This window comes from Megascapheus bottae, chromosome 21, assembly GCF_031878675.1.
Source record: "Megascapheus bottae isolate mThoBot1 chromosome 21, mThoBot2.hap1, whole genome shotgun sequence".
NCBI classification, from domain to species: Eukaryota; Metazoa; Chordata; class Mammalia; order Rodentia; family Geomyidae; genus Megascapheus; species Megascapheus bottae.
Window position 1 is genome coordinate 27,944,298 of NC_143529.1, and position 23,627 is coordinate 27,967,924.

The following is a 23,627-nucleotide window of genomic DNA, read 5'->3' on the forward strand; positions in this document are numbered from 1 at the left end:
TGGTTCATTTATTACAAATAAATGGTAGAGCTAAAATCTCACAGCTTGTATGAAAACCCAATTATGAAATGGAAGTTCAGTTAAGAGATTGGGCCAAATAGCACAAAACATAGAGGAATTAACTATAGGCTGGGTGTGATGGTTCACGCCTATAATCTCTGCCTCCAGAGGAAGAGGCAGGCAATTACACATTCAAGGATAGCCTAGGCTACACAGCAAAATATACCTTGGAAAAATAAACAAGAACTATGAAGTTTATTAAGAAAAAATTAATTTTAAAGAGCCTTGCAACGAGGTTTGGGATACAGCTCAGTGGTATAGTATCTGCCTGGAGTGTACAAAGACCTGGGGTGGGGGGGTGGGGGTCGCATCAACTATCACAAGAGCAAACAAAACCAGTTTTGAAACAAGTTTTGTCAGGAAAGCACATAACAGCTGACTATAATCCTATCAAAGCTCTAAGATTGTGCCATTAAATGTGTTATAAATGGAGAGATTTCCTATCTATGGGCTAACTCTATTTTTATCTAAATTCTTACCTACTTAAAATTCTTACCTGAAATTCAGCTGTTTTAGGATTGCTTATGTGGACTGCCTTTGTAGTAGAGATATCCAAACCAAGTTTATCAGCAATATCTTCTTGGGAACACTAAGAAGTACAGATGAAAAAGGTAGGTATGAAAAAGAAATTACTACACTTAACTTTAAAAAGCAGCAAGTTAACAATAAGCTAAGAACTTAAGTAACTTATGTCCATAATTAGTAAGTCATCAGTTTTGGGTGCAAAGAAGCTGCAGTGTAATATTAATAGCTCTCTTACTTGGAGTTCTAACCACAATATGAAGCCAAAGTTAAAATTTCATGTGTGTACATATATAATATAATGTAACTACACCCAGGTCCTTCCTATACAAACTTCTGCTCACCTTCCCTGTCCAATTCCTGATTCCCTACTACTCCCTAGACCTTAACACTTCACAGGCCCACAGAGAGCCATTCCCCAAGGCTCTACTTACTTGACCTATCTTCTACCTATCCCATGAAAATATCTCCAGTGGTCCAGTGAGAAATTCTGCCTCCAGTTTTTCTAGTTTCATTATCAATGTTGTTTTTCTTAATTTGTCCTAGGTTATCGTGGGATGGCAGGAAATTCAAACAGCCTGAATTTGGACCAATATTCTAACAATTGTACCACTTACCTTCCCTGCAAATGCTTGCTGAGGTGTCTAGTAACAGAGAAACTGCTAATCTACTACCCACTAAAAAGAGAATATCTCTGTCTCCCCCACCCAGAAACCAGGACGGCATGCAGAAGTTATGAAAATAATTTTACTAAGGATGAAAACCTAGTAATGAACATGATGAGGACTTTATACACATGCACAGGGCCTGGCAGTGAGAGACCAAAAGAAAATCATCTACAAACACGATGTCAACACATCATTACTACATCCATTCATACCAATTTTTTTGAAAAAACTAAAGATTTAACATGAAATATATCAAGATTCCTGTATTATTTTCCAATGATAGGACAGTCTTGCTTTTGTGCTGCTCTAAAAGTGGTCCTTGTGGACTAGTTGGCCTTTCCCTCACGTTTTTTAAAATGGTGAAGAATAACTGAAGTGGTCACATCAATGTATTTTACACCAGTGCCAACTCTGGTGAGCCTTGCCATGTGTCTTGGTTAAGATCCAGAAGCCACATCCAGATAGAGCAGGACAGGGATCCCTGACCTGGGAAGGCAGCAAAGGAGGACACAGCATAGGCACTAGAGATAAGCATTTTCCCACAACACACTTGTATAACAAGATTTAGATAGAAGAAAAACAATGAATTTTAAAATGTAATTTACATGGTACGAGCCACTCTCAAAAAGAATACTATGCAAAAGGGAAGGATACCACAGACACATGATAATGTGGCTGTATATCTGAATGACTTGTGATTTACTGTGAGAATGGAGAGGAAAAGGAGAAAAGCCATGTAAATTAAGCTATCCTAAAGTGACAGTAATTAGGACATGGGAGTGAAGGTGTTTTTAAATATTAATATGTGTGTGGACATTAATATAAAAAAGTAAATAAAGTCCATAATTTTGGATAGTTTTCTTAAAGTAAGACTAAAGTAGGTATTTTAGTCTTAAAACTGAGCCATAAATCACACGAATGAAATGTGAACTGCCTGTATTTGGGAAGTCAAAGACTGACTCCTTTTAAGAACTTATTGGCCATCTCTCTTGGGAAAAACCAGTAATGACCATCTTTGTTTTCAATCTATCAAAATGAGAGTGTGTTGATAATTATGCTACTTTCTTTAAAATCTATGGCTGGGGATATTATTGGAGTGGTAGAGTGGCTGCTTGGAAGTGCCTGGCCCTGAGTTCAAATCTTAATACCACATACACAAAAAAATCCAACACTATTCTTGTCTCTCACTTTATATAAAGTCATGAGTGCTTACAAATGGAAATGTACACGTATATACATGAATGATACAGTGCTGCAAACTAAGCATGAACAACACAAGACAGGGGTAAAGTATGACTCTAAGAATCTAAAAGCCATGGAAGTAGCATTGCGGGCTCAAGTGGTAGAACACCAACCTTGAGCACAAAGAGGCTAGGAACAGTGCCCAGGCTCTGAGTTCAAGCCTCGTAAATAATCAAAAACAAAAGGAAAACAAGAATCCAAAAGCCAGAATTCCAGTCATGGTTCTCCTGTTCTCTATGTGAAAATGTTACCACTGATCACTCAGTTTCAGGCATCCTCAATAGTTCAGTGCCCGGCCTATAACAGATGTGCAGTATGAATGAATGACTGCTGGATTAGAAAAAACAAAGCTGAATCTAGGAACTCAAGATAGCCCCTTAAAATCCTCTACCAGATGAAGAATTTCTGGGGTGGGAATGGGTGCTGATAGTTGCTAGTAGTAAATGCATTGTAGGCACTACAGTACGCTCAGCAAGAAGGAAAAAAATCTACAAATTACATACACATTTTATTATTTCAAATGATCAATCTAGTGGGGGAAGGAGATTTCCTTCTGATTTTGTAATAAAATCCGTTTCCTGATTTAGGTCTTTTATGTCAGCTTTTCAACTCAAAACAAATGTTTATGAACATGTTCAAAGACAAAGAAATAATATAGAACAGTCCCCAAGCCGTCAACCAGGGCAGCCTCTAGTGGGCAGAGTCACAACCAAATTAAGATCAAATATTCTAATAAATTTGGTTATGAACTCCACGGTGAACCCTCAACACTTATTTCAAACTATAAAACATTTGGCCATCTGTCACTAAGGACATTTTTTTTCTAGATCTCCATACTTTTCTATGACTACACAGAAAATGATTTACACACCTTAGCAGAAACTTATAATCATGATGAACACTTATTTTTTGGAGGATCTGAAAATTACAATAATCCAGATTTTAGAAACTCATAGAATAAACACTTGGTAAATTCAATGTAAATAATGTAGGAGACAGAAAAGGTATGTTTAAGGCATACCAAAGCAAAGGTAAGTGCTTCAGTGAATCCAGCAGCTGCCACATCAACCCGGAGAAGTTCTGTTAGCTTGTTAAGAGGAAACTAAAAAGAAAAAAATAAATCATTATTTTACATCAATTAAAATTGTGTGTGTGTGTGTGTGTGTGTGTGTGTGTGTGTGTATACTGGAGCTTGAACGCAGAGGCTGGGCAATGATTCTTTACACAAGACAAGCATTATACGCTTGAGCTATAATTACAAAAAGGTACTTCTGGCTTTTAGTAGTTACAAGTAGATACAAGTCTCATGAACTTTTCTTGTCCTGGGTAGCTTTGAACTATATAACTCTCAGATCTCAGCCTCCTGAGCAGCTATGACTAGCTCTCAGTACCCTTCAATAAGACAAAGAGAGAGAGGGGATAGGGGAAGCCAATTAACCATTAAAAAGCTGGACATGGAATTGTGGCTCCTGGGCATTTATCTACTAGAACATAAACAATGCCACAACAGAGTGACTGCAGGTTGTGAAGTATTGTTTACCATAGCCAAGATATGGAATCAACCCAGATGCCCCTCAGTGAGCGAATGGATCAAGAAAATGTGGTATATATGCACAATGAAATTCTACTCTTCCATCAGAAAGAATGATACTGGGGGCCGGGAATTTGGCCTAGTGGTAGAGTGCTTACCTATCACGCACAAAGACTCACGTTCAATTCCTCAGTACCACACACATAGAAAAAGCTGGAAGTGGTGCTGTGGCTCAGTGGTAGAGCTCTGGCCTTGAGAAAGCCCAAGGACAGTGCTCAGGTCCTGAGTTCAAGCCCCAGGACTGGGAAAAAAATAAAATAAAAAAGAATGATATTATACCATTCACAAGGAAATGGAAAGACTTGGGAAAAAATTACTAAGTGAAATAAGCCAGTCTAAAGAAACAAATTTGCATGTTTTTTTCTCCCTTGTTGTAACTAGAATATGCCTATAAATCTAAAAGTAAATATATTGGGTGGTTAAAAAAAATACACTGGGTCATGGTAAAATATACAGGTCTCTAGACAGGAACACAATGAGACCAAAAGAGGTATGCATAGGAGCAGACAACAACAATTTAATAGTTATGTGCACATGATCTTATAAAATAATATTATACAAACTGAATTACGAGGAAAAGGAAATGAGATGTTTGTTGTTGTCGCTGCTGCTGTTTTTGTTGTCTTTTCCTCTTGTCTTACTTATTAGTCTTTGGTAGGTAAAAGGGGAGCACCTAAAAGGTGGAACAAAGGGTAAACAAATGCAGCAGTAGTACTCAGTAGATACTATGTGAAAAATAAACTACACATCTTATGGGTGAAGATGGGAGGGAGAGATGGAGAGAAGAAGAGAGGGAGAGAGGGAAAGAGGAAGAAAGGGAAGGAAAGAAGAAAGCCAGCCAGTTAGGCATCAAAAAGCTGAAAGTGGAGCTGTGGCTGAAATGTAGAGCACTAACCCTGAGCAAAAAAGCTCAGGGACAGCACCCAGGCCTTGAATTCAAAAAGGGAAAAAGAATGGGAAAGGGAAAAAGATTTCTACAGAAAATACCATTGAAATGAAAGTACCCCTCTCCCCCCTTTTTTTGGTCAGTCCTGGGACTTGAACTCAGGGCCTGGGCGCTATCCTTGAGCACTTTTGTTCAAGGCTAGTGCTTTGCCACTTGAGCCACAGCATCACTTTTCTGGCTTTTTCTGTGTATGTGGTACCAAGGAATCGAACCCAGGGCTTCATGTATGCTAGGCAAGCACACTGCTACTAGGTGACACTCTCAGCCCTTTCTCCTCTTACTAACAATGCAAATCTCTCTCTCTCTCTCTCTCTCTCTCTCTCTCTCTCTCTCTCTCTCTCTCTCTCTCTCTGTCTGCCATAATTCCATGTACTTCTACAGATAAGCACACTCAGATACACACAACCTTCTCCTTTAGGCTCAAGTTTAAAAAAAAAAAATGCATCTCAAATTTAGAGACCCAACAAGGACTCCATACTCAAAACCTGTCTTTCTTCAAAGAACCAGCCATCTCAGGTTTTCAACTCAGACCAATCATCTGGGCATCTGGTTTGTATCCTCCCCATAGCAAATGTTTCCCATAGCAAAGCATGTCCAAATACTGCCTAATTCTTATGTTCTGTTTTTCTCAAAGCCTTCCTGGCATTCAATAATGAGTTTCTAACAATAAGGAGTGTTTACTTAAGGGTGCAACCTTACTTGATTAGCTATGGTGTATGTTTTGGGGAGAGCCATCTGAATATTGTTATATCCATAAGCAATAGCTGCATCTTCTACAATATCGCATGCATGGATAATGTCAGCTCTGGTTGGCGGAATTTCAATTTCAATCTGATTCCCATCACCTATGACTTCCGATTTTAAGTACATCCTGGTCAGAAGTTTGGCAAGATTTTGTGGAGTTTCTCTGAAAAAAGAATATACAAACCATAAACTTCACTAGATTATATAAATGTATGCACATTTTCTTTTAAAATGTTTTAAAATATGCTGAAATAGTAATCGTTCCTTTTGAGTTCAATTACACGTCCTAGCTAAAGTTAGTCTCTAACTTTTCCCTGGGGAAAAGTTAAATAGCCTCTGAACATTTTACTTTTGAATTCTAGCCAACAATAAGTAAATAAGTGATGTTTTTCAAACCATACCTGATTCCAACTTTTTTGTTAATTAAATCAGCTCTCACCAACTCCTTTCGGTAAGCCAGTTCCTTATAGAAAAAGAGTTTAAAAGCATATGTCATTTCCCATTAGATACACCTTGAAAATGTTTCTAATTTAATTATTTTGTTCCCATTTTATTACCTAGCCAAGAAAAGGTTCTTACAGCCACATCTAAAAATAAACTTCATATTTTAAATATTATTAAAGACTAAACTTGCCACATTTGATTGACCTATGAACATTCTACTCACTATATGATTTTTGCTACTTGGAGTAAATACAAAATGCCAAATTTTTTTTAGATAATTACTTCTCATTCCCTACATATCATTTATAAGATGTTTCTAAATCTTGCTAAAAGTCTTTCTCATCTTCTGCAATTAATGAGCATGACCAAAAAAAGAACAAGTCAAGCATCATAATAACACTGTCCACTATGCAAGACTATTAAGAAGATGTTTATCTCTTGGCATTTCCCAAGTGGGGAAATGCCAAAATGCCCCAAGTCCTGGCTACCATCCTGTGAGGAGACAGTAGGTATGGGAACATTTCATATAGTAGTACTTATTCTCTTTGAAATGATACTTACAAACTAAATGAGGTAAGAACAGACATGTAGAAAACCCAGGCATTATAATACCTTGGAGTATTTATCACCAAATTACTCTAAAAAACAAAACTGTCACTAGTAAGAAGGCTACAAATTCAACAACCTATGTTGATCCAAGTAAAGGCCCCAGGTCAGAGTCTTGCTACTCAAAATGTAGTCCACAGAGCAAAAGCATCTGCATCGTCTGAGTGCTGCTGAGAAAGGCAGACTTCAGGTCTTAGAGCTAGCAGCAGACACTGTAAAGACAGGTGTCTGTAGGTCAGTAAGATGCCCAGATGAAGTGAATGCACAGGACCAGATGCTATTGATTACAAGAGTAATAACAAATCTTCACTGCGTAGTCCCTCTAAGTGAAATAACAGAAAACACTTTCAGGACAGTCTGAAGTAGTTATCTAGCAACTGCTAGGATTCTCATTTTATAAATAAGGATTTCAGGTTTTAGAGGAATAACCAGTTAGTCCTAGATCAAGATAGTGATAGGCTGCTGAACGCAAGGACTAGTGCTATATTCTCAATGCTCAGAAAAATGCTTGTCAGACAAGTATTCCATATACATTGAGTGTGTATACAAGAGCATAAACTAATGAATATAAATAATGACCCTATCAATGCTGTCTACTTCTCCATGTCTCAGATCCAGTCCCATGAGTGGACTGTCTGCTGGAGCACTGGACTCGCTCCCTTGGCTGCTGGAAACCTACAACCATTATCATGTAAAAAGCCAAAGTCTGGGCTGGAGGTATAGCTCAATGGTAGAACATTTACCTAGCATTCACAAGTTCAATATGTAGAACCACACAGGAAAGAAAGAAAGAAAGAAAGAAAGAAAGAAAGAAAGAAAGAAAGAAAGAAAGAAAGAAAGAAAGGAAGGAAGGAAGGAAGGAAGGAAGGAAGGAAGGAAGGAAGGAAGGAAGGAAGGAAGGAAGGAAGGAAGAGAGACAGAGAGAGACAGAGAGAGAGACAGAGAGAGACAGAGAGAGACAGAGAGAGAGAGAGAAAAGAGGGAAGAAAGAGAGGGAGGAAGGGAGGCAGCGATAATTATGAGACCAAGCTAGCCTGGTAGATAGTGAGGGAAAGCTGATAAGAAGTAAAGCTCTAAGGAAGACCTACCAAGATGATCATTCTAACAAAGCAGCCAAGGAACTATACATTATACACATGAGCATGCTCAGCAGAGACATTCAAGCTGGCTCAGGTGGAAAGACTAATAAGATTAATAAATGTTCATCATTTCAAGCCACTAAGTCTTGGGTTAGCTACTACTACTAATTGCAGCTTAGTAGCAGAACAATTGCCCAGCATGTGTGAGGCCCACTGATATTACCAAACATTTATGCTATAAGGAATGGGGAGATTTTGACCTCAGCAAGTATCCATGTACCATAAAAAATGTTGAAGGCAGTAAGATAGTGGGGGACACACAAATGGAGGGAGGAAGAGTGAGCAAATACAATCATTAGATTCAATGTACATTATGTAAACACTGAACTACATAACTTGTGGTGACTACACAACTTAGGATAGGGACAGTAATGGAAAAGGGGGGAGAATGAAATAACACTGATCAAGATGCATTATAACTTATAACCTAACTGGAACTAAAATGATTTTAAACAACTACTGAATAATAGTTTTAATTGGTATTTGACTGTCTTAGGTTCTGATTCACTTCACATATGAAAGGCACAGTGAAAAAGCCAAGGAAAAATTAAAAGAATGGTTTCACTTAATCATAGTGCTACATATTTTTAAATGGCCATCTTTATTATCAAGCCATTTTGGGGAAAATAAGCCTACTGAGAATAATACTAGTTTAGCCAAGTGCTGGTGGCTCATACCTGTAATCCTTAGGCTAAGATCTAAGAGGCTAAGATCTGAGGATTGCGGTTCAAAGCCAGCCCAGTCAAGAAAGTCCATGAGACTATTATCTTCAATTAACCACCAGAAAACTGGAAGTGGTACTATGGCTCAAAGTGGTACACCACTAGCCTTAAGCTGAAGAGCTTAGGGACAGTGCCCAGGCCTAGAGTTCAAGCCCCATGACTGACCCCCCCCCCAAAAAAAAAGAGTAATACTAGTTTAAGTCAGGCACCTGTAACTTCAGCACTCCAGAGGCTGAGGCAAGAAGACTAGGAGTCCAAGGCCAGCCTGAGCTACATAGGAAATTTGAAGGCAATCTGGGTTACATAGAAAGACTATGTCAAGAAAAAAAAAATAGTAATACTAGTTTAAATTTTTTTTAGCATAATGTCATGTTACCAGTTAATCAGTCTTTCTAATGCAATTAGACTTGTTATAGTTATGGCCTTCAGAAATTGTTAATTCAAGTGTGAATAGAATAATTACCTAGTTAACTACTTATTAAGAGAATAAATCACAAGAATTATAGTGTTTTCATGTTACTGTGGAACATGCTGTGTTGGCAGTTAACGCTGGACTGTCTGATGTTAAATTCTAGTTAATAATAACAAACGGCAAAAGGCAATCTAGTTAACATCTCAAGGTCATAGGATCTCTCTATGGGCACGTAGGGCACATAGTTGAGAGCTTGAACAAGAGCCAGTGAGTGACAGACAGAAGTATTCTATAGCTGCTAGTAGGTAACACTGTTATCCTAAGCATCGAAGTACTTACAGGAAAGGTACTTGATTTTCCATTAGGAAAAGCTACCTCAACACCTTCAACCCTGGGGGGAAAAGAAAGGCAGGGGGAAGAGTCTGAAATAAATTACTTAGAAAAAAGGAGCCATAAACTCATTTGTGTATTAGTTAATAAACCTTCTTTTGGTCCACAACTGCAATCTTAACATAGTCAATCACCAAACTTTAATCCTGTAGATTAATCTTCCTGTGTATAATAGCCTACTGACCTGTCTTCTGAAGTTTCCTCCCAGTTCTTTAGGCAGTATCACTTAAAAAATGTCCAACTGCTCAACTAGTGTCACACATCCTGTGTGAACTCCTTTCCAATACGGATATGTAACTCAGGCTTTACTGGAATAATATGTTATAGACAAAAACTAAAATACAAATTAAAAACAACTGAAACAGGAACAGGGAGCAGGTGGCTCACCCTATAATCCCAGCTATTCAGGAGACTTAAGATCTAAGGATCACAGTTCAAAGCCAGCCTGAGCATTAAAGCCTGTGAGACTTATCTCCAACTATCAAAAAAGCCAGAAATGGAGCTATGGCTCAAGTGGTAGAGTGCTAGCCTTGAGCAAAAAAGCTTAGGAGCAGCACCCAAGCTCTTAAGTCCCAGAATTTGCACCAAAAACAAACAAAAGATGAATACAGCCAGGTACCAGTGACTCACGCCTGTAATCCTAGCTACTAAGGAGGCTGAGATCTGAGGATGAAGGTTCAAAACCAGCGTAGGCACTAAAGTCTGAGACTCTTATCTTCAATTAGCCACTAGAAAACTGGAAGTAGCACTGTGGTTCAAGGGTAGAGTGCTAGCCTTGAGCTGAAGAACTCAAGGTCAGCAGTCAGGCCAACAAAAAAATAAAGACCAATACTGTCCACATCATTTTAGTCATGCTTTTTATAGTTATAGTTTTATTCTGAATTATAATTAATACCTTAGCTAGTACCCAGTAAGTATATGTAGGAATATGAAACAATTTTTAATTTAAAAATATTGGAAAAAGGGACTGGGAGTATGGCCTAGTGGTAGAGTGCTTACAGAGCATGCACAAAACCCTGGGCTTGATGCCTCTGTACCACATACACAGAAAATGTCAGAAGTAGTGCTGTGGCTCAAGTGGTAGAGCGCTAGCCTTGAGAAAACCCAAGGACCGTGCTCAGGCCTTGAGTTCAAGACTCAGGACTGGCAAATAAATAGGTAGATAAATAAATTTTAAAATACTGGACAAAAAGTCTTACGAATAAGCAAATATATGATACATGTTCTTACATTTTTGATTTAGCTGTTCCTTTTGCTACTCCTTCATCTTTTCATTTGCAAATCTAACAGCTGCTAACACTGGTTCTTCCCAGTTGGCAGGAATTTGGCCTTTCTTACACCACATCACCAAGTTTTCTTAAGGAGCTACCACTTTTTACTTTATATATTAATCATAGGTCTTATCTCCCCAAACATTTTGTAGCTTCTAGTGACAGGCCCCACATTTTTTAGTGTTCCATAGTACCAGGCCCTAATGCCTTTACTGCAGCACAAAAGGCCTTCAATAAAGGTGTTGAATAAACTTACGTAAATTGATTTTCACAATATTCACTGAACATGGTGACAATTATATCAAGAACTATTTTTGCCTGCAAAAGGAAAAAAAAACAACAAATATAATGGTAATTCCTCAACATATTCTCTTCACTCAGATGGTAATGATATTTTAATATAATTTGTTTATCAAACACCTTCACATGTGTTCTTATACATACAAAACAACTTCACATATGTGTACTAAAAAAGGAAGTGGAGTAAAAATTGAAATAGACTCCTATTCTTATCTTCAGGTGTTGTGCATTTAAGCAGTTCCCTGAGAGTTACCGTCCATGACTGAGACAAATCATTTAGTTCCTCAACTCCCAATCTCAGGTCACCAGGTTTTAAAAGAGACATGTGGCTGATTACAAGAAAAATATGACCAAGTCTGCAAATCTCTGTAGCCAGACTGAATCCTGGCTAGCCTTTTACTTACCCACTTACTAAGTGTATGATTCCGGAGAAGTCACTAATGTTCTTTGAATCCCAGTCAAATCACTTAAGTGCAGATTACAAAAAGTACCTATCTCATTCTCACAAAACATGTGCAACAGTGTCTAGAATGCAGCAATAAATAAGGTAATTTATTTTTATTGTTATTATCAAGGTGATGTACAAACAGGTAAGTTTCCTAAATCAGGTAATAAGTAGATTTCATTTTGGACAGTATCACTTCTCCTCTCACTTTCTCTGTTTTCTTTTCCATCCCCATCCCCACCCATAAGTTGTATAATCCACTTTCCACACAGTGGTCAGTGAGTACCACCGCTTCATTTGTTCACCCTTTATTCTCCCATGTCTCTGCCCCACATGATCCTCCCCAAGAAAAATAAAGGAACAGGGAGGACAAAAGGAAACAGGAACAACAGCAAAGAAAAACTTGTTTCCAGTTCCTGGAGTTCATTTCAATAAATATTTCATATAATCAGAGGCACATAAGCTTTGCAACTTTGTGTTCCTCCCCTAAGGGTATTCTCCACTGGTCTCACTGAGTTCGAAAGTCTAGAGCCCTGTATAATTTATCATGTCCCAGTGTACTAGATAACTTTTTAATTGAAAAACGTTCCTAGAAAAAAATATAATCGCTTTATTGGAATATATATACTTCGTTTTATATATATTTTAACTCATGTGTAAGCTCAAAAAAAATACATAAGATCCATCAATGCCTAAATTTAAGTGCTAACGGGAGTTGTTTTTGTTGTTTTCAAATTTAAGTAGTAAAATCGTTATCACTTTTACAACATAAAGGCAAGTATACACAATCGTTACAAATAAAATACTCATCCGCCTGACTTCTAAACTCCACCCTTCTCCCATCACTGTAACTTATTTTCATTAGTTTGCTAAGTTTTATTTCACTGCACCTGTGTAAAAAAAAAGTATGTCCTCGAAAAAGCTTCCATAGAAATCCCAACCCAGCCGGGCTCATGCCTGAAATCCTAGCTACTCTGGAGGCTGAGATCTGAAGATCATGGTTCAAAGCCAACTTGAGCACTAAAGTCTGTGAAATTCTCATCTCCAATTAACCACAAAAAAACTGGAAGTGGTGCTGCAGCTCAAGTGGCAGAATGAAAGGCTTGAGGTGAAGAGCTCAGGGATAGCGTTCAGGCCCAGAGTTCAAGGCCTATGACCGACAAAAAAAAAATAAATAAATCCCAAACCATTTGTACAATGACTTGAATGTGTGAAATAGTAACCAACATATTCTATATCACTGTGACTGAAACTATCAATTTGCTAAATAAAATTTCATAGCAAGCTCACTTTTAGAAAAAATTTTTTATCAAGTATACAAAGATAGCAAATTTTTCATCATTTAAATTATGCCAATTAAGATTCATACAGATGCATGTAACTCTTGTTATGGTACTTATTTAAATCTGGTCTCTATTACACATATGCCTACCTCTCTCACTAAACCAGGAATTCTCTGAAGTCAAGAAACAGGTAAGTCAATAAATTCCTACCACTGGAAAAAACGTATCTGCCAAATAGCCAGGCTCTGGTAGCTCATGCCTGTAATCCTAACTACTGAGGAGGCTGAGATCTGAGGATTGCAGCTCAAAGCCAATCCTGGCAACAAAGTCCATGAGACTCTTATCTCCAAGTAACCATCAAAAAAACCAAGAAGTAGAGCTGCAACTCAAGAAGCTGAGCACTAGCCTTAGTGCTCAACGATAGCACCCAGGCCCTAAGTTTGTCAAGCCCCAAGAACAGCACAAAAAAAATTTTTTTAATGTAAAATAAAGTACCATAAATAAAGAAGAAAATATCTGCATCTTTGTAATTTTCCCAATTTCTAAAATACATTGTCATCTCCAAGTAACTTTTTAAATTTTTTTTTTTTTTTTGGCCAATCCTGGGGCTTCATGGCCTGAGCACTGTCCTTGGAATTGAACCCAGGTTTTCCTGAATGCTAATCAAGCACTCTACCACTAGACTAGACTCTCAGCCCTTAAATTTTAACAAGGTATAGCCCAAAAGTAAAATCTGTACTGTTTGATAATACAAAAACACACCAAAAGTTTCTTTTACCTTAGTAAAATCAGTTCCTGTGCATTCGATAAAGACATTTTTAGTATTTACTGTTATTTTGGAGTGATCCCCTGCAAACAGTAACAACAACGCAGATTCAGAAAACAAAGTGTACAGTAAAAAACAAAACAGAAAACTCATTTAGACTTTAGAACATAACATAATGGATATAACAGTTTTTATTTTAGACTCCCATTGCAAGTTGGAGAATGCTGAAAATAGAATGTCTATCATTGTCTTATCTAGTATTTACCACAAACCAATGATATAACTGCAGACAAGAAAACTGAGATTTGGAAGTTGCTTCACCATGACCACAAGCTATTAAGCAACAAAGTTAATGTTTGGGAGCAGACAGGCATTGGTGATACCAGAATTCAGGATCTCAAGAAGACATTCCTTCCAGCTACATAGCAGCTAAAACTCCTCACCTCCAAAGTCAATTTTGCAAACATACTCATACAAACACTTCACAAAGAAATCAGTTTAACTTATCAAACTAAAGGCAAGACAGTTTGAGTTTTAGTGAACTACTGTTGAAACTAAAGAGTAAGACCAAACCACCATGAAGTGACTCACCATTGATGATTGGAGGCATTGAAAGGACAATCCCTTTGCTATCATAGATAACTGGGAACAGTGGCTTGTTTTCAATGATATGTAAATAATGCTTAAGGTGGTTATCAGTCTGAAAAAAATAAAGTCGAACAAAAGTAACTATTTCTATACCATTAGTTTACATACTAACCTGATATTTTAAAATGCAGAGGGGGAGTCAGATAACATTAAAATTTTAGCTTCAAATCACACAAAGTTCTAAAGCTTAATTATACTTGAATGGGAGAGCTAAATACCCTAACCAATTTGCTTCAATGTACTTCTCACTGACTGAGGAAAAAAGGAGGAAGAAGCCTTGGCAGACTTGGGGCTGCTCCTTTGAATTTGCAATTGGTAAAAAGAAGGTTCCCCCATCCTTGGAATTATGGTCAGTTGCCTACTCAGTCACTCTAGCACTACAGGTTTAATCAATCACTGATATTTTCAACAAATATGACCATTTTAAAACTCTAAAACTGTGTTTTTAGGAAGTGGCACTGTGGCTCTACTGGTAGATCACTAGCCTTGACCTAAAGAGCTCAGGGACAACACCCAGGCCCAAAGTTCAAGCCCTACAACCAACAACCAAAACAAACAAACAAGGGCCGGGAGTGTGGCTTAGTGGTAGTGTTTGCCTAGCATGCACGAAGATTCGGGTTCAATTCCTCAGTACCACATACAGAGAAAAAGCCCGGAGTAGTGCTGTGGCTCCAGTGGTAGAACTCTAGCTTTGAGCAAAAAGTATCCATGGACAGTGCTCAGGCCCTAAGTTCAAGCCCCAGGACTGGCAAAAAAAAAACAACAAAAAACACAACTCTCTGTATTTATTATTATTTTATTTTTTTGCCTGTCATTTCCAAGAGTGAAAACTGATGTGTACTAGTGTATAAATGACATGGGTCATCTCAGACAAAATAAAACCACCACCAAACTAAACATAAGAGAAATCATTTGCAGCAGGTACAGTATCTCATGTAAGTTATCCAGGAGTTGAGGACCCAGAGCAGCAATGTTTCTGGTCAGTTTGGGCAAACAATTAACAAGAATTCACATCAACCAATTAGCTGGTATGGTGATATTCAAGGAACAGGTACAAAGACCTCAGTCCCAGACTAGCCCATAGCAAAAGTACAAGATCCTACCAAAAAATAACTAAAGAAAAAGGGGTCAGAGGTATGGCCAAAAGTGACAGCAGCTTTTTCCAAATGATAGTATTTCTACTTGATATTTGCATTCAAAATGATGGTTGAACTCATTTTCTCTGTTGGGCCCAAAACTTCTAATAACCTACAAGACACACACAAACCCACACATACAACCTATTACTTTTGCTTATATGAGTTTTAACTATACACAAGCATGGTGATTACAATATAGCATAGTCTACCTCACTGTGTCTCCATTCTTGCAGTACATTAAAAACAACCCAGAGGGTAGGAAATTTGGCCTAGTGTTAAGAGTGCTTGCCTAGCATGCACGAAGACCAGGGTTCAATTCCTCGGTACCACATACATAGAAAAATGCTGGAAGTGGTTCTGTGGCTCCAGTGGTAGAGTTCTAGCCTTGAGAAAGCCCAAAGACAGTGCTCAGGCCCTGAGTTCAGTCACCACGACTGGCAAAAAATAAAATAACCCAGAGACTAAAAACAAAACAAGAGTCTGTAATCCTAACTATGCACGAGGCTGAGATCTGAGATTGCAGTTCAAAAGCAGCCCAAGCAATAAAGTCCATGAGACTCTTCCCTTCAGTTAATCACCAAAAAGCTGGAAGTGGAGTTGGGACTCAAGTGGAAGAGCTTTTTTGTTGTTTTGTTTTGTTTTGTTTTTTTGCTAAAGAAAATTCATTAAATGAAAGCAGTCTTAATTCCTAGAAAAAGGGGTAGAGACTTGGACAACAGTTTCCCAGACACGCTAGACCTGTACCATAAGCGCACAAGACTCTGAACTCTTAGGCTTCCTGTGAACCTGCTCCCTAACCATGTCCCAGTTTAGGCCCCTCTACCTCTGCCAGCATGCCTCTTGTCTCCTGACTCTCCTAAATCACCATGGTGTTCCTCTTCAACTCTCAATTAATTGATCTGGTTTGTTGAGATTGTTTTCTGCTCTTTCTTTACTACCTTCATGTCTCAGTTACCAAACAGTATTAAGTCTTTGGGACATGAGTCTGCTCCCCAATTCAATCTCTCAAGAAAAAATATACAAATTAAAAAAAAAAAAAAAAAAAAACAGCTTTAATTAAAAAAATCTTACATGCCCAGGCCCTTAGTTCAAATGTTAGGATTCTGTCTCTGTCTCTCTCGGTCTCTGTCTGTCTGTCTGTCTGTCTGTCTGTCTGTCTGTCTCTCTCTTTCTTTCTCTCTCTCTCTCTACGGGAAGCAAAGCCAAACTGTGAAGTAGGCTCCACTGTCATCGAATTATAGCCTAAACACTTCTATTTATTAAAAAAAAAAAATCACTTCATTTCCCTAGTTCTGAGACTTGAATTTAAAGGCATTTCATGACTTATACAAAGCTACCATACAGTGAAGGTCCGAGTGTACCTTGTATATGTTCATTAATTCACAGGCCGTATGCTCCTTTGTCTTATTGAGAGGCTTGAATTTGATATCTGAAGGGCGCTTTGCAGTGTATGTAAACGGGCCTGACAAAGTATCCAAATCATGGGTGCCAATGGCAACAAGGGCTCTTTTCCTGAATGATAAGAGGGAAGAGAGAGGAGCAGAGGAATAGAGGAAAGAGAGCATTCTGAATATGCTACAACAGAAATTCCACATGTATCAGCACCCTCACTTCAAACACTTCCCTAAAAGTAGTCCACTGCTATTTTATGGCATCTTTCTAGAGAGCATAAATTCTCAGTCATTACAATAGTAAAAAAGTAACAAATAACACATAAATAACTCAAAGCACATTATTCTAACACCTGGAGCACATTCCTTGCCAATGTACTTTCTAGGGTGTTACTAGGACATATGTATAGTCAATATGACCCATTCTTTTCTGACTTTTTCCTCCTTTGTCCTCTAGTAACAAGAAAAGTTTTACTGCATTAAATTACCAAATTTCTGTGTTCAGGGCTCTTCTCTATTTTCCTAAGTTTTCTAGCACACAGATACTAGTTTTTGGTACTGAAAAGTCTAAATGATAAGAGCTATGAATTATATTTAAAGTTTAATATCTAACAAAATTTAAAAGGTATTTTCAGTTGTTTTACAGTTTAGCCACAAATGATTTAAGGTAAATTTATAGCAAGCTATAAACAGAAGAGAAAAGAAATCAAAATGGGAATTTAAAACAAAAGCAGAAAAATAAAGAACAAAATAAATAAATCTGAAGCAGAGAGCTGGAGATATAGTTCAAATGGTAAATCAGGAAGCCTTGGGTTCAATTACTAATTCAATAAATAAATTAAGCAACTGTTATTTTACTCAATGAATTACATTTTTATGAAAGTTAAAACTATCATATACAATGAAATATATACATGGCTCACTTAAGTTTAGATGAATTAACTAGGGATTTAAAAAAAAAGTAGAGACTATCTGGTCAGAGAAAAAGTAATCTTTATCGCTTCTTGGCCTTTTGGCTAAACTCAAATGTAATATCTGCTTTTATCAGTTTAATATCTGATACGCCTTCTCCCCGAGGACAATATATTTATTAAATGGATTTTTGGAGCTAGGAGTCAAAATCGAAGCTTGCTCCGTCCACTCTACTCATTGACCTGGTATTGGAGTACCTCCAGAACAGTGCATCCCTAAAAAAAAAAAAAAACAAAAAAAAAACAAAAGTACTCTCTGGCTAGGCACTGGTGGCTCAGCCTGTAATCCCAGCTACTCAGGAGGCTGAGATCTAAGAATCACAGTTTAAAGTCAGCACAGGCAGAAAAGTCCATGAGACACTTACTCCAATTAAGTACCAAAAGAACCCAGAAGTGTCAGGCATGGTGGCTCATGCCTGTAATCCCAGCTACTCAGGAGGCTGAGATCTGAGGATCAAGGTTCTAAGCCAGGCCAGCACAAAAGGACCTGAAACTCTTATCTTCAGTTAACCTCTAGAAAATGGGAAGTGGGGCTTGGCTCAAAGGTAGAGTGGTAGCCTTGAGCTGAAGAGCTTAGGGACAGCGCCCAGGCTAAGTTCAAGCCCCATGACCCACAGAAAAATAAAACAAAACAAAACAAAACAAAACCAGAAGTGGTGCTGTGGCTCAAAGTGGTAGTGCAAACACTCAAGGACAGTGCCCAGTCACTAAATTCAAACCCTACAACTGACAAACAAGAAAAGAAAAATGAGTAAGTATCCCTTAATAGGTGAAAAATAGAAAAGGAAGGGGAAAAAACCGCTTGAAACCAAAAGAAGGGAGGGAGAGGAATAAAGAAAGAAGAGATGGAAAAACAAAAGAAGAGATGAAATAAGGTAATCTTTAACATGATTATGATTACATAGTATTCAAAATATACCTACTGTTTCTCTAAGCATATATCATACATATAACAAATAAGGGTCTGGTACCACAAACTTAGACTCAGTTACTTAGCAATATTTTGAATAACAATCTGCTGGAGAAAAGCATTGAGCAAGGGAAAGCAAAGGGTATAATGGGGAAGAAATGGCAAAATGGGAAGAAAGGAGGCACACCCTGAGAAGAGAACAAATGAGACAAAATTGCAAACCTGCAAATATTCTGATGTAATTTCTCCTGAAGTTCAATGAAGCTGTCATATCGATCTTTAGTAAATTTTATATTTCGGAGAACTGCTGCTACAGCATAAGGCCTCACTTTACCTGTCTGAAATTCACAGTCCATTAGAGGGAATAAATATTAAGCCTTCCTTTATAACAGTATGTTATGCACCTTTGACAAGGTCACAAGGTTTTATTGAAATAAGTGTATATTCATTCATTCAATCAACAACTAATAAGATGGTAAAAAGTCAAAGCTGGATGCCGGTGGCTCACACCTATAATCCTAGCTACTCAGGAGGCTGAGATCTGAGGATAGCAATTCAAAGCCATCTCAGGCAGAAAAGTCCCCATGGGACTCTTATCTCCAATTAAGCACTCAAAAAAAAGTACGTGGAACCGTGGCTCAAATTTAGTAGAGTGCTAGCTTTGAACAAAAAAGCTCAGAGACAATATCCAGGCCCCTGGAGTTCAGGCTCCTTGACTCCCCTGCAAAAACAGTCACTACTCTCACAGAATTTACTTGGTAAGACATTTGAAATTGTACAAATTACAAAAGAAAAACTCTAAATTTGCTCACAGTGCATATTTTTACCAAAATAATCTACCCAATTTTGCCTTTATAAATTTTATTAAGAATTATGTCTCTGGGCTAGGAGTTTGGCCTAGTATGCAAGAAGACCCAGGTTCGATTCCTCGGTACCACATACATAGAAAAAGCGAGAAGTGGTGCTGAGGCTCAAGTGGTAGAGCTCTAGCCTAGAGAAAACCCAAGTGCTCAGGCCCTGAGTTCAAGCCCCAAGACTGGCAAAAAAGAAAAAAGAATTATATCTCAAAAGCCAGGCACTGATGGCTCACACTTGTAATCTTACCTACTCAGGAGACTGAGATCTGAGGACTGAGGTTCAAAGCCAGCCCAGCACAAAAGTCCATGAGACTATCTCCAATTAACTACTAGAAAATCAGAAGTAGTGCTATGGCTCAAGGGGAAGGGTGGTAGCCTTGAGCTGAAGAGCTCGGGGACAGTTCTCAGGACCAGAGTTCAAGCCCCACCGACAAAAAATTAAAAATAAATAAAGAAATAAAATTGGCCAGGAACATAGCCTAGCGGTAGAGTTCTTGCATGAAGCATACATGAAACATGCATGAAGCTCTGGGTTCGATTCCTCAGTACCACATACACAGAAAAAGCCAAAGTGGTGCTAAGGCTCAAGTGATAGAGTGCTAGCCTTGAGCAAGAAGTGTCCAAGAACAGTGCCCAGACCCTGAGTTCAAACCTCAGGACTGGCAAAAGAAAACAACAGAAATTATATTTCAGACTGAAGGTGTGACTTGAGTGGTAAAACACTAGTCAAAAGTACAATAAGCTAAGCAAAAGTACCAAGCACTGACTTTATGCCCCCAGATCATCATAAAACAAAACAATAACAAAAACGAATTATATTCACATGTGTTTTGTCAAGTTCAATTTTTTTTTTTTTTTTTTTGCAGTGCTGGACCCTGAACATTGGACCTCTTACGAAGTCAGTTCCTACTATCATCACTCCTTAAGTGGTTTTTGAGTAAGTGTTTGGGTATTTTCCAAGATGAATTATGAAAAATAGGTACTCTGGGAGTTTTGTCACTTCTTGGTAATAAGTTGACAATTCTTAAGTGCTAAAAACTAAAACCATCCCCCTTTACGAGTGCTCAGAGTAACACATGTCAGAGGGCCAGCTTTGTTCTTTTCCATCCTACTTTACTAACATATACACAAGTTTTTTTTAAAGGGAAAAGTATAACTTTATCCTTATTACCTCTTCGGTGACAATCAATTTTTGGATTTCTCCATTTGGCATTACCCGTTTATATACTGGAGCTTTTATCCTAAAATAATATTTAGAAACTTTTAATCAAAATGTTTGATAAATTACATTCTAGGCTTATAACAGAAAGTACACAAAAATCACTAGAAATAGGGCAATGAATTAAATAATAGCAAGTCAACTTTTGGTTGAATATTAATAAAAAACTGGCAAACTTTATATAACATTAACCTGCCCAAAATAATACCATCACCTCATGATAATGAGTTCTGTGTCTTAGAGTTCCAGCAAAGGCATCAATGATGCCTTCCATCAACGATGGAAAGGACTGAATTGGATAACCTAACTATAAACACAAGATTTTGGGCTTCTCGGAAAAAGGTGTATTAAAAATATAGATTCTCTGGTCCCAGCTGGACCTGCTTTATCACAGAAGCTAAGATAAAGTCTTAATAACTGATGAATCTGAAGACATCTCTAGGCAATTCCTAACACAATGTTAGCTATGTTTTAAGGCAGTGCTCCTCAAACTTCCATGTGTTTACAATCAGCTGAGGAGTACATTAAACCTCAGATCCAGATTTAATATTATTTTGGATAGAGGCTGAGAGTTTGCACACCTATCAAGCTCTTTATGATACAGATGCTGTGGGTCCACAGACCAAACTTTGTTGAAAGTCCCTTCATAATCCTGTCTGATCGTAAAATCACTTGCAGTACTTATCTAAAATATAAATTCTACCCAGACTGGAGGTATGAGTCAAGTAGTAAAACATCAGCTGTCGGAAAGAATGCAGAGGTAGAACTTAATGTCCTTACCTCAAGCCTTAATGATAACAGCTTTTTCTCATAGTTTCAGCTAAATATGCACACAGATTTGAGAAACACTCTATAAACCTTTGATTACCATGCGTGGAATTGATTGTCTAAACCTCTAAGCCATTATCATTTCACAAACACTCATTGTTCAACTGATGTTTTCATAATTTCATAAGTAAGCCCAACAGCTAGAAGCCCTATTCTCTTACAACAGAGCAGATAATGCATAATATGAAAAAATAGCTAGTTTTCATCTTTTCCATTTACAAATTTATTACATGAAGAGTTAAAAGGGCGCTTAAATTCTCGCTCATTATAGATCATGAGGCAGCAAGTAGAGAGGCCAACTAAATTGCCCAAGGAAAGATAACATGGCCATCATAAGAAATTCAAGTTTTCTAGCTTTATTGTAATAATTTCATCGGGCATATGAAGTCTTCATTAATCCTGCTGAAGAATTTTTTTAAGAAGTCATAAAATCAACCATCTCTCATTTTAAAATATGTTCCCAAAGAAAGGTATAACTCAATAAGCCAGTGAATTGTCAATGGCTACGATTTATAAGAATCTCATCCCAAAATCATCCCTTTATGCTGGCCTAATTGTTGATTATAATAAGAGAAAGCATATCTGGTATATTGTATATATGTTTATTTGTTTATTTGAAATAGGAAAGGGAAGGGGGAAAACAAGATGAAGGCAGAGGGTGGGGCAAAAACATGAGAAGGGTATCAATGTGTGTGAAGTAATGCACTTTCTATCTGGCGAATATAACTATAGCCCTTCTATTAATTACAATTTAAAAAAAGAGAAGAGAAAACATATTTCCTTACCTTTCTTTGAATACTTGAAGTCCTCGAACCAACCCTTCTAGGCACAAAAGATCATATCTATTGGCAGGGACATCAATTTTGTAAAGAACAACATCAGAGGCCCCTTGTGCCTTTACATTACCTTGCTCCTTACTTATTATTTCCTTCTCAGAAGTCTAAACCAAGCCAAAAAAAGAAAAAAAGATAATGAACTACATCATATATGTTCTTTTCTACAGCAAAATTGGTTCTGTAATGAAAATACTAAAATGTTATAGTATGCAGAAAAATATTCAAGACATTCAATTCTGTCTCATCAATCATATCAGAAATTCATCTAAAGCAAGGGTCAGTAAACCATGGCCTACTGGCCACATCATGTACATGATACTTATAAATAAAGTTTTACTAGAATACAGTACAGGTATATAGATACATATGTCTCATCTATTGCTTCAAATTGCAACACCTTTGTTATCACAAATAATATAACCTACAAATCCTACAATAGTCACATATAAAAGAAAATAGTAGCAAGAACGAGCACCAACAAACGTGACAAAAGTGACAAAGAAGTAAATGAATCACCAGATAAATATACTATCCCATACTATCCAGGTACCAGTGGCTCAAATCTGTAATCCTAGCTACTCAAGAAGGCTGAGATCTTAGGATCACCCAGCCTGGGCAGGCAAGTCTGGAAGACAATGATCGCCAATTAACCAACAGAAAACTGAAATGGCACTGTGGCTCAAAGTGGTAGAGTTCTATCTAGGCTTGAGTAGGAACTCAGCCCAGGTCTTTAGTTCAAGCCCCACAAATTAAAAAAGAAAAAAAAAAAAGACAATACAAAAACAAATCAAAAGGAAGGTCATAGTGGTTCATACCTCCAGTCCTTAGCTACTCAGAAGGCTAAGACCTGAGGATCCAATTTCAAAGTCAGCCTAGACAGATAGATCTAAGAGACTCTCATCTCCAATTAACCACAGAAAGCCAGAAGTGGAGGTCTGACTCAAGTGGAAGAGCACTGGAATAAGATTGCTAAGCAAGTGTTCAAGGCCCTGGGTTCAAGCCCCAGTACCAACACAATAAAAAATAAAATATCAGGGGCCAGGAGTTTGGCCTAGTGGTAGAGTGCTTGCCTAGCATACACAGAAAAAAACCGGAAATGGTGCTGAGGCTCAAGTGGTATAGCTCTAGCCTTGAGAAAGTCCAAGGACAGTGCTCAGGCCCTGAGCTCAAGCCCAGGACTGGCAAAAAAAAAAAAAAAAAAAGTATCGAAACACTCAGACTGAGAGGTCATGGTGGAACTCAGAAGAGACAATAGGTCATGGGATGCAATCTAGGGA

General features: G+C 37.8%; 1 protein-coding gene and 1 non-coding gene across 3 annotated transcripts in view; one reads left to right on the forward strand and one right to left on the reverse strand.

Moving 5' to 3' along the window:
- The window catches only part of Farsb (phenylalanyl-tRNA synthetase subunit beta), a 69,924-nt gene that overhangs the window by 39,673 nt on the left and 6,624 nt on the right, over positions 1–23,627 (reverse strand). For both annotated transcript variants that reach the window (XM_090354901.1, XM_090354900.1), the window contains exons 3-14: positions 22,300–22,454; positions 20,639–20,708; positions 18,833–18,948; positions 16,700–16,850; positions 14,143–14,251; positions 13,564–13,634; positions 11,014–11,075; positions 9,436–9,487; positions 6,175–6,236; positions 5,729–5,936; positions 3,514–3,594; positions 557–649 (exon numbers count right to left, since the gene is read on the reverse strand). In XM_090354901.1, the coding sequence (XP_090211027.1) occupies positions 557–649; positions 3,514–3,594; positions 5,729–5,936; positions 6,175–6,236; positions 9,436–9,487; positions 11,014–11,075; positions 13,564–13,634; positions 14,143–14,251; positions 16,700–16,850; positions 18,833–18,948; positions 20,639–20,708; positions 22,300–22,454 (1,230 nt within the window). The remainder of the gene's footprint in view (positions 1–556; positions 650–3,513; positions 3,595–5,728; positions 5,937–6,174; positions 6,237–9,435; positions 9,488–11,013; positions 11,076–13,563; positions 13,635–14,142; positions 14,252–16,699; positions 16,851–18,832; positions 18,949–20,638; positions 20,709–22,299; positions 22,455–23,627) is intronic.
- On the forward strand, positions 17,726–17,919 carry LOC150048838 (U2 spliceosomal RNA). Its single transcript, XR_016539180.1, has one exon. It is a non-coding gene; the product is annotated as a U2 spliceosomal RNA (small nuclear RNA).